Source organism: Apaloderma vittatum, unplaced genomic scaffold, assembly GCF_000703405.1.
Source record: "Apaloderma vittatum isolate BGI_N311 unplaced genomic scaffold, ASM70340v1 scaffold27781, whole genome shotgun sequence".
In the NCBI taxonomy this organism is placed as follows: domain Eukaryota; kingdom Metazoa; phylum Chordata; class Aves; order Trogoniformes; family Trogonidae; genus Apaloderma; species Apaloderma vittatum.
The window spans coordinates 3,824-15,129 of NW_009701222.1; the positions used below are offsets into that span (position 1 = coordinate 3,824).

Here is an 11,306-nt window from a genome sequence, read left to right on the forward strand (position 1 = left end):
ACAGCACAGCATGGAGAGGCGGTTCCTGGGGCCACGGCCACTGGGTGATGTAGGGACAGAGCCCGGCCCTGCAAGTCTCACCTGATGAAAACTCTCACCAAAAGAGCCTCGAACTACCAGTTCAGCCACTGCACCAATACCAGACCTAGGAGGAGAGGGCTTTCTATTCCCACTTCTGTCTGAAAGCCATTTTGTTACCCTCATCTTCATCTCCTTCACTAGAACTCGTTGTTCTGACATGGGGAAGGCAGAGAGCAAGTAAGAGTCCAAACGGCCCAAGGTGTAGCTTGGGACCAGGGGCTTCGCTTGGCTCTCCCTGCAAGAAGAGTTGAGACGAGATGGCCACAGCACACTGGTTTGTCCCCCTCATGGCTGGGAGCTCCCAGTCACCCCTTGCGGTGATCCCAATGTGCCACAGCCAGAGCGTGGTTGTCCCACTCCGCACGGTCAGTCTGGTAACGACCCCCAGAGGTGGGACACAGCCGGCCCAGCACCGCTTTCACCTCCCACAGTCAGAGGCAGATGTAAAAGCATCCCCAGGTCCAGACAAGCCACGGTCTTAAGATGGTCCCGTTGGTTTTTAAAGGCAAATTGGGTTAAAAATCCTTATGCGGGAGGTTAGCAGTGGAGATGTATGCTCATGGAGCTCTACTGGACTCCGCTGTGAGGGGCTACAACACACTGAGGTGACAGCTCCTGGTGGCCAGGTCCAGCCTGAGGGCTCAGGCAAAGCCTGACATGGACACTGCGACATCTCTGTGTCTGGCAGCACCAGTGACTGAAGCAGAGTAATACCAGCCACACAGCTCTGCTGGGACCTGTGGGTGCTGAGCGGGTCCCACAGCACCCTCTCATGGAGACATCTGGGCTGGATGTGTCAGGAGATGCTGGTGGCACCCTGCGTCCTGTCCCCAGGGCCCTGGCTGGACCTGCTGCTACTGCGAGCCCTGGCTCAGAGACCTCCAAAGTTCAAGTGCCACACAGAGGCCCTCAGGGGGTCCTGCCCCACGCTCCTGATGGGTTCACAGCCCACGGACCCCATCCTGAGACCTACAAGACTGCTTTTCAGGGTCAAATTGCTGGCAAAAGCTCCACAACCGTTTCCTGAGAAAGCTTGGTCTGAGCGAGTCCAAATCAATCCCGCAGCGGGAGCCCAAGGGGAGCACTCGGTGCCGGCACTGCCCCAGAGCAGGACAACTGGGACCAGCCACTGTCTCCTACTGGGACCAGAGGTGGACTGCGTTAGACACAGTGACCAGGACTCGGCTACCCCTGGTAACGTGAAGAAATACCAACCTGGGCCGAGCCTCCTTCCTGCTTTTGCTTCTCAGGCCGGGTCTCCCCGTCAAAACACTAAATTGAACCTCAGGCAAGCGGGGCAATCGTCTTCTCCTTTCCCTGAGCTCCTTAGGGGGCCACCGCGGTTTCTTGTCCCTGCACCCTGTGCCAGCAGTGTGCGCTTTCTACACAAGAGGGAGTTGGCAGAGCTGCTTGTGAAGCTGCACTCGGGAGCATGGGCCCTGCCTCAGGCTCAACTCACAGCGAACGGAAGGTTTTTTGCAAATATCAAAACCAATTAAGACTCAGCAGCAGCGTTTATGGTGTGCATCTGCCAGCAATTCCACCTCTCTAAACAATCCCCACCTCCGGAGAGGACGGTCACAGCACAGAGCAGGACAATTGTTAAGAGAGTCCCTGTGGTATTTAAGAGGAGCAAGAAGGGATTCAGCCTCCGTGAATAAATCCCGAGTCTGGCTGAACGCGGACGTCAACCTACACAGCCAAGGTTGCACAAAACGAAACAAGAGCTGAGCAATTTGCTCTCAGCTTGTTCCCAGCATTTCAGACAGGGCACTGCGACACTTGGTGCTTCTTCAAACGGCATTCACATCAGAGAGAGAGCTTCCCTGGCAGGGAATCAGAGAGCCTCCATAAAACAATCCCATCTGGAGGATCGATACCGCCGTCCCCAGCTCCAGCCAGCTGCAATCACAGCGAGGGGCGAGCAGAGACAATCCAATTAACGCCAGGCTCAGAAAAACGGTGCGGAAGGACGCGGAGCCCAGCGTGGCCGAAGGCAGCAGCATCCCGCAAGCACCCAGCCAGCACAGGGAGGAGGATACTGCTGAGTACTCATTGCATGCCTCTTCAAAAAAAAAAAAAGAAAACAGAATCCTTATGCGCATTAAGCATTTCGATTATTAAGGCAAACATTGTTAAAAGTGTTCCTCTAGTAAAAACATGTCTGTTTTTCCCCTTTTTTTGCATGAGCCTTTAAATGAAAAATGTTTGCCTCAGAAGCACTTCTGCAAAATTAAGGTAACCTCTGCCGTGCACATCCCCAACTGCCCCAGGCCTCCTTTCCGCACGGTAATCCCTCGCATCTCCCAACTCTACATCTTTAAAATCGACTGACAGGGAAAAAAATGAGAACACAATGGGAAGAGAGAACAACACCAACGGGATGAATTTGGAGCTGCATTTTTAAAATCAAGGCACCTGGCAACCTAGCCTTACGCACCACCCAGTCTAGACCATTTTGCAGGCAACGGAAGGACGTCCTGAAACCAGGTCACAAAGGGAACGCTGGCTTCACAGAAATTGCTTTTCCAGATAAGGAAGGCAAAGCCTAGAGACACATGAAACATGAGTGAGGGGACACACGGGTGCACACATAATGCCAACCACGTAAAGACCGCTGTGGTTACGTGACACGTTAGCAGCTAAGGGGATACAAGAACTGAAAAATTGAAAACAAGGACGCTGGTTCACACTATTGGAGCTAGAGTGAGCGGGAGAAGCTCCCGTGCCCGTGCTCTTGCTCCATTCCCCACCAGCAGCAGGGCGATGGATTATCCGCTGTCGAGTCACGGTGGTGCCCAGCCCTTCTGCCGTGTGCCACAATCCAGAAACCGCTCCCAGCTGAGCTCGCATCCTCGCTTACGCACACAAACAGCACGCGGCTCCTCTGCAACGGCAGTCAGAGCAAACCAACGAACCCAGGGAGAAATGCGCTGCACCGGGAAGCACTGGGTGAAATCTGTCAAGCTCTCCCTGCGGGGAGCGTTTTGACGCACGCGGGGTTTTGGTCACGTCACTGGGCAGCTCCCCTCGGCTCCATCGCTCAGGGCAGGGAGCGTGGCAGCCTCCTCTCCTGCAACAGCAGACCTGGACGTGCTTCGGACACCCAGTGAGCACAGCCTGGCGCGCGCGGAGAACCGCTGCCTCGGTTTTCTACACCCAGAATGAGCTGTCAGAGCCATTTTCAATCAAAGCATCGAGCTGCCTATTCGGGGAGTCAAATTCTGGAAAGCTAACGCAACTTGCCTCCCAGAATCCTCCCCAAGGCAGGACCTGGTCACAAGGACAAATTGTGTCAGGCCAGCAGACCTCAGCCCCACAAATGCAGGTGTTTCAGCGTGCTGTCACGAGCAGCAAGAGCTGGTTTTCATGGATAAAGAAGGCTTGAGAGAATCAAAACTCAATTCAAGCCAGAAATTTTACACCCAAATTTTAGTGACCTGAGGGACTAAGTTCTTTCTTTAAGCTGTAACTCACCGTGAAGAAGTACAAGATCACATGCTAATAATGATAATAATAATCATCTACAGCAACATAATGGTTGAAGCCATCTCAGGAGCGAACAGCTCAGTCCCGCAGGGTCACACACAGCTCCCCGGTACATCAGCGTTTCACAAACACATGAGTCACCCACACACACCCCCCTCATTTGCCACGTGGACAAATGAGACACGAGAAAAAGAGGAACGATTTTAGGGAGAGGAGGAGAGTTCACAACCCCCTTCACAACACGGGACATGCGGTAGCGTGTTTGAACCAATGAGGACAGTGTGGGGTTTGTACAAGAATTTCTTTCAGAGCAGTTGGCTTCTCTTCCTGGACAACAGTAACCTCTTAAGGGGGAAAACCAGACACAAGTTAGAGGCATGCATTCCTGAAATGATGTTTTGGATTTACTGTACCTGTGCCACACCTGTGACAGTTAAAGCTACCCCCTCCGCCGTCTCTACGTCCTCACACCTGGGCTGTAACGTCATTATCTCTAGGGAAATCCTGCCAAAAAACGTAAAATATTTGCACGTTTCCAGGTAACACATACTCAGCTCTTCCCTTTGCATCTCCTGCCCCGGGCTACCAGCCGCACTTGTCACAGGTAATGTAAGACAGGCCAGAACTAAGCCGAGGGACTACATCTGTGGCTGGAGACAGACAAGTCCCTTCGGCCAAGAAACAGATTTGGAGATAACGCTCAAAGGCAATTTATCGGCAGAGAAAGGCTGCAAGCCAGACTGGAAATGACACCGTGACCCTTTCCCTTCCGCTGGGCTGGCGAGGTGGCCAGAAGCCGGGAGCTTGGGGACCCCAGGAGAGCCTCGCTGTGCCACTCTGCCCAACGCCGGGGCAGCGCCTGCCCTCGCCTGGAGGTGTCACCGGTTTAAAAGCACAGCACGGAGCTGGGACGCTCCCGGCTGCCCTGGTGCTTGGCAAAGCCTGGCGCTGATGCGGCAAGGAGCAGCCCTGCCTTTGTCCTCGCTGGGTCAGCACTGGCACAGACCTACCCTCGATCTGGTTCACTTCTCCCTTTATTTCCCCTGCGTCCCGTGACCTCAAGGCTGAGAGAAGCGAGTCTCCGGCTCTTTAGGGACATGCCTGTATGGTATCAGATCCCGCAGCTCCAGAGCTTTCTCAGTGACCCAAGGTGAGCTCAGGGTACTTTGGTCAGACTCAGCAACCCACAGGTCGTGACTTGGTAAAAGAAGAGACGTGCTTGGTAAAACGAGGACCTGGCCACGGCAGGTTCTGCTTCAGGAGGCAAAGCCTGGCTCTCGTGTCAGCCACAACAAGTCAGGAAGGCGTCGGGAGTTAGGACAGGGAGCCATAGGGCAGAGAGCTCGTGTCAGTGAACATTAGGTCAAACCTCTGAACCATGAAGGGGCTGCTCTGGGCTGCTCCGTGCGTGCCCAGTCACTCCAGGATTGGCTGCAAGTACCGAAATGCATCTCTGCGAGTTCATGCCTGCCTTGGCCACTGTCCTAATTAAACTGGCACGCAAACCAGGAGCTGATCAAACAGATCCTGCTGTCCAGGACGCGCACAGGCATTTTTTTGCCATATGCGCGGGCAGCTTTAATCAGCTGGTGCGGGATTTTTAGCCTTCTGAAGACCTATTCCATACTTTGAATTTAAATTCAATGCTGTGCTGCTCCTTAGTTGGCAAGTCACAGGGATGTTTGGTAATTACTGTTACACTGGTTCATAACTGCTCACAGCGCAAACGCTAGTCCTGTACATTGCAACTCATCCGAGGTCTCTATGCTGTACTTCCAAATGTGACAACATCCAAAAACGGGTGCTGTCTCCCCGCAGAAGAAAAAGGGCTGTGTGGAAATCCAGGCCCCAAACTGCCCAGCCAGGTAACAGCTGCAATTTCCTCACAGGCGTACAGGTTCCCTTCTGAAACGGCACAAAACCTGCCTTCCCACCCACCCCAAATCTTGTACAGAACCTGACCTGGCCTGCTCGTGGCTCTGCGTGAAAGCAGATGCCCTTCTGCTCGCCACCAAGCAGACGATGGAAACAGCGCTGTCAGGGAAAGGGTTACAGCCGGCGCGAACGTCTGCAGCGTTATCAGAAGGAGCCAGTACAGCAAGGCTGAATTTGGAATTTGCCAAGTACAGCATCTGTCTGCATTACCTATAAACTGTGGAGTGCACCCTGGGGCAAGTGCCGGAGAAAGCGAAGGAGAGGAGAGTATTGAGATTTCAACTGTCCTGTTAGAAAACCATTAGTTTTTTTATGTTATCCTGCTGCTGCTGCTGCTGCTGCTGCTGCTGCTGCTGCTTAAAATGGGAATGAACAGTGAGACACGATGTTAGGAAGCTGGTGGATTATTACCTGTGCAACCCCTGTTACGTACAGTGGGACCCCCTCCGACGTCTCAATATTCTCACAGCGACAGAGGATGGTCATAACCTCCAAAGACACTCTGAGCAGCGAGGAATAAGGGTAGGACAGCAAATATACAGAGCAGTTAGAGGCAAGACACTCATTGCAAAGGACAGACGAGACTTTCAAGTTTCAGCTCTTCCCTGTTCAGTTTGCCTTTCTCCCACTGCCCTTAACTGGGCCAGAGCAGCTTCTCTGGTCACAGCCAGAGAGTTCACAGCATCCAGCTGCTTCTTTTAACGAGGATCAACAGGCTGGGGGCTCGTCTCCACCCTGTGTCACCAGAGATGAAACCAAACTAGGTGTCCCACCTGGGCTGCCATCCTGGGGCCAGCTGGAATTCTCTGCTGGAGTATTCTTCACACACAGAAAAGTCCTGTTTGCAAAAACTTAGATGCTTCTACGCCAGCATTTAAGAGGGGATATAAAAACGAAAATACCAGCATCCCGTCTACCCACCCCTGGCTAAAGCATTGATGAGAGAAGGTGCTTCCAAGCGCTGTGCTGAGAAGCTGAATGCCATTTGGATCCCACAGAGGCATGTAAGACCACGCTGTCTCTCTTGCTGCTTTTATTTCTCACCATTAAATAGGAATTTTTTTCTTTCTTATTTTTCTTTCCTCCCAGTCCTCAAGGTTGCAGCAGGGTAAAAGCCCAGCACCCTGCCAGCTCTAACTGTTCCTTTTGTTCCCAGGTTAGTGCTACCTGGCGGGATGCCGCTGACAGCAACACAATCGCTGCTGTCTCTCTTGCTCTTAGCACTGGCAGTTCCAGAAAAGATGTCCTAATTTCAGAGGAGGAAATCTGCCTCACTCTTCATGTTAATGCAGAGGGCTCCATCTGTGGCACAGCTTATGCTATTTGGGAAAGGCTCTGTTCTCAAAAAGAGAATTAAGCCCCATATCCCATGGCATGAACAGGGGGTATAGATTTGAAAGTAGAATTTGTTTAGGTGCTGGCATTACGTTTGCTGAATAATGCCCAGACCTCTATCATGTAACAGCTCACTCCTGGCAAGCAGCTCTTGGCCCTGGACTCAGCCTTTGCTTAACTCGACAAGTCAGCCTCCTGACTGCGTCTGTTATCTCCTGCACACGGCAGGTCAAGGTCCTGCGCTGTCCTCTGGGCTGCTCACACACCAAGAGGAGGAGCAGAAATCATTCGTTCCAATCAACAGATCTCCTAAGGAGATGTCTCCCCGAAATTTGGGAATGAAGCCTGCTGGTCTTAATCACTGAGCCCACAAGCCAGGCCTTTCCTTCCCCTCCCGTGAGCATCACTAGAGAGCCCGGGCTAAAGCAGCAGATGTTAGCTGAGACCTCTTCACACAGCTGGGAGAGGAGCTGAGAGCTGTTGAGAGTCAGTTGGCAGCAGCAGCAGGCAGGAACCCCCTGCACAAAACAAGCTGCCCGACCCCCCGTGAGCAGCAGCCTCGGCCGTGGATCACCTGCAGAGCAAGGGCAGCAACGCGCTCACGTTGTCTGGTGGTGGCAACATGTGAACAGGGAAAAAAGAGGTGGCGAGATCAGGCTGTAAAGGTTAAATACAACCTCTGTCTGTCACTCAGTGCAAAAACCCAAAAGTCACGTCTTTATCCTTTCTCCCCTCTTATTTTTTTACACAGAGGAGGAAACCTGCCTTGGTGAGCATGAGGGAGGTGTTTTGAAAGAGCAACATTCCCACAGATCCTAAAGACAAAGAGCTACGTTAGCAGGACAGCAGCACCATCACAGCACGTTAGTTCAGAGACCAGCGTGGTAAGAAGCAGCAAGCAAAATCCACAACTAGGGCAAGAGAGAGAAAGGAAAGTCCACGGTTTTAAAAAGGAACACGCTCTGCCCCCAAGGTGACAGCATCAGCATATCTTGAGAAAAAGGGACTCGAGGAGCAGAAGGGGGCCCTGGCCCCATCGCATGCCACAAGCATTGCTTGCTACTGGGTGAGGGTTTGGGCCATACTGGGCGGGCAAGTCAGCTCCTCTTGTGAACTCACGGATGAGCCAGCCTGGCAGCCTCGCTGCCCAGCACCTCTGCGAGAGCCTCGTAGCCGAGCACCGCAAAGGGGGTGGCTGAGGAGAGCAAATGCCTTCCTCAGCAGCCCTTTCCACTTGGTGGGATTTATGTAAATAAAAAAAGGAAAAAAAAATCTGATTGCTTGGGGTTTGAGGAAGGGTGTGAACAGAGAGGCCATCTGAAAAGTGTTACTCCGTCTCCTGCTCGCAGCCTGCCTTTGAAGGAGATGATGAGCCCAGCGGGCTGGGCTGCTGCTCATCCATGGTTTCAGCCGCAGGGACCAGCCCTGCGTCGCTAAAGACAGCGCTGACAGCCTCACCTATCTCCCACCCCAACCCCACAAATACCGGGAGGTGTCCTTACCTTTGGGTGTCAGTAACGCACCACCAAGCCCAGGCCCAGCCGCCGAACACGTAATGCTTCACATCGGAGCCACAGCAGCCACCTGCAGGGTGGTGGAAAGCACGGAGAGAGGGATTACAGGAAGGCACGTCGCTCTCGGCCAGGGAAAAAAACCCCACACCCAGGATCATGAGCAGAACAATTCACACTGAGCCTGCCCAGGCTCTGAGTGCTGAGGAAAGAGCATCCTGGGGGGGTCACCTGTTCCTCCCATCCCCTGGAGCAGAGGAAGCGCCTCGGCTCAGATGCGTTACAGCAGCCGGTGCTACCAAGCCAAGCTCTGCGGCGTGGCGCAGAAGAATCCAAGCCTGCTTACAGCGTCTGACAAATAATGAACGCGGAAAACTCTTTCAAGATCCACAGTGGCCCTGGAGCACCCTTCGGTTGGCCATGATGCAGCCGGTCACTGGGAAACCCAGCGCTCCCCTCAGCTCCAGGGCAATTTTCCAAAGGCAACCTTTTTTAATCAGAATTCTCTTACAAAATTGGAAAACAGTGTTTGTAATAATTCAGTACAACAAACAGCAACACACAGAAAGTGACTGTATTTCAAACCAGGATTTTATTTTAGGTTTGTTAAGCAGTTTAAGCACTTTTAGCAACCAGAATAGTCGTAAGGACGTCCTTCAGTACCTTTAACCGTGATGCACCAGCTTGGTCATGGAGAGCCACGTAAGAAACTCATCTCCTTTCTCTCACCCTCCAGTGCAAACCACCATTAAACCCACCAAAAGCACCAGCAGGTCAGTGTTGGAGGAGGGAAGAACCCCCGAGCTCCCCAAAAATGTCTCTTAGTTGTGGCTCATGCAAGCACGGCCATGCCTGAGGCTTTGGTGGCCCATGAGAGAGCCGGCTGTGCCCAGAGCTTGGGCAGCCTCCAGAACTCCTCCGACACATTTAAGATTTGACCCCAGTGAATCCAGAAGACGCTGTCTGCATTTTCACATCTTTAATTTGAGGAATAAGACACCTGCTACCATTCAGGGGAGCATCCCCGCCAGTGACCAGCCCAAAGTTTCACGCTTGGCAAAGGAGGAGCTCTGCAGCTCCCGAGCTCGGACCAGAGCTCCAAGCTCCGCTGTCTCCTGCGGATCACTGCCAGCGGTTTCTCCCTGGCCTGTTTTCCATAATCACACTTATTACAGCAGCGCCCTGGGGCCTCAGCAATCGCTGTGGGAACCGCATGATAGCTTGGGCCCTGCAGGATGTGTCCGTGTAGGCGAGGCAGCGCCAGCAGCGAGGACGAGCAGGGCAAACGCGGCAGGAGCTTCGCTTTGGGAGAGGGGAAAGGGAGAACTACGAAGCCAGCGGACGGCAGCCACAGAAGACAGCCCTTTCAGGAGTGACGGCGATTTCTGAGTTTGCTGCAATAGGTCTAAACGAAGAAGGAAAGTGCACACCCAGGCCAGCGTGCCAGCAGGGCTCTGTGGCCCGCGGGAGGGGACTCTGTCCTCCCCATCCTCCTCCTCCTCCCCATCCTCAAGTGTTTGCACACCTGCTATCAGCTACAGACGCTACGTGCTTCACTGTCTGGAGGAAGTAAACACAAATGGGAGACAGATTTACACACTTTTTCACCTCTTCTGCGCTCCACAGCCTAGAGGAATATTCTGTCACCTCTGAGATAGCCTCTGGATAGTTTCTTCCTGTAGCTGGGAGATTACTCCAGCCGGGCAAGGAGTTACAGAAGCTGATGACACAACACCCTGCAGCACATTAACCGCAACGCCTTTTAACATTTCTTGGAGGACGTCAGCTCAGCCTTTTAGCCAGGCCCTTGTTTTCCAAGAACAGGAAGGGAGGTGTCCCTGGCAGTCAGGAAAAGCAGCTCCACAAGGAAAGGTATTTTATTTCATGGGGTCTATGTAGTCCTCACCAAACCTCTGGCAATTGTGTCTTAATAATGTTCTGCGAAAATTCTGCACCCTAAACACATCTCCACATGGATGTTTTCCTTCTTCTGTGGGCAATGCAAGGAAACACCTTATTTAGCACCACATCCAAAGCAAGCCCTGTGTTTGCTTCCCAGCGTTACGCAAGGTTCCTGCACGGCACAGTTTACTAAGCAAGTTTGTATGTCAAAAAGTGTTCAAAACATAAGAAAAAAAACAGGGAAAACCAACACATTAAAGAGGAGCCAGTCGCCTTGACGCAAGCCCGACATCTGAGCGCAGCAGAGCTCTGTCCTGGGAATGCCAAGTCGGAGGAGCTGAAGGCTCATTTTCCATTGCAGTCCCACAGCCTCTTTCCCAAGTCTCAGCGAACGAAAAAGGAAACAACAAAGCAAAATCTTTGCAAGGCTAAAGAATAAACCCTCTTGCACAACGAGATTTGGCAGAGAAATTGCCTTTCCCAGCTATAATACGCTCGCTGTTCTAGCGGCCCGGTCTCACAGCCGCTTGGCCGTCGCTTCCACAAACATCCATCGTCCCTTTTCCGGGGCTGTGCACAGTGGCCGGGCGCTCCACAAACGGAGGATTCAGAGCCAGGAAGCTGCCATCCAGCCTGGCCCCTTCCCAAAAGAAGGGGTCCCATGTTCAAGCAAGAATTCCCAGAGCCAGGAGAAAGCATGTTGTCTTTTTTTTTTTTTTTTTCTCCTTTTAGTGAAACGAGATTTATCGCTCAGGATTTTGTAGATAAATGGAGCTTTCAGCAGATACAGGAAGCTGCTGCCCTGATGGAAGGCAAGCAAGAAAGAAAAGGAGCCTCAGCATTTTTGGGGACACGGGGCTCAAAACATCAAACCTGTGGGTGTGAAGAAGCTCTGCGCTGTTTGCTCTCCCAGGGTAACTTGAGGCAACGAGCTTGTACTCTGGCAGGAAGCGGTGAGGCCTCAGAAACCTGGTTGTGGGTAAACAGGCCGCTACGGTAACTCAGTAACTATGTTCCTTCCCAGAGGCTGGGGGGGGCGGGGGCCAGAAGGGG

General features: G+C 52.7%; 1 protein-coding gene across 2 annotated transcripts in view; it reads right to left on the reverse strand.

Annotated features, from left to right (window-relative positions):
• Positions 1 to 8,422, reverse strand: part of FLOT2 (flotillin 2) — an 11,644-nt gene extending 3,222 nt beyond the window's left edge. Inside the window, exons 1-2 of one of the 2 annotated variants that reach the window (XM_009879085.1) lie at positions 8,343 to 8,422; positions 3,984 to 4,074 (exon numbers count right to left, since the gene is read on the reverse strand). In XM_009879085.1, the coding sequence (XP_009877387.1) occupies positions 3,984 to 4,058 (75 nt within the window). In that variant the 5' untranslated portion in view covers positions 4,059 to 4,074; positions 8,343 to 8,422. Of the gene's footprint in view, positions 1 to 3,983; positions 4,075 to 5,916; positions 6,008 to 8,342 lie in introns of both variants that reach the window. The other variant, XM_009879086.1, reaches the window with a different exon arrangement.
• Positions 8,423 to 11,306: the final 2,884 nt, after the last annotated feature.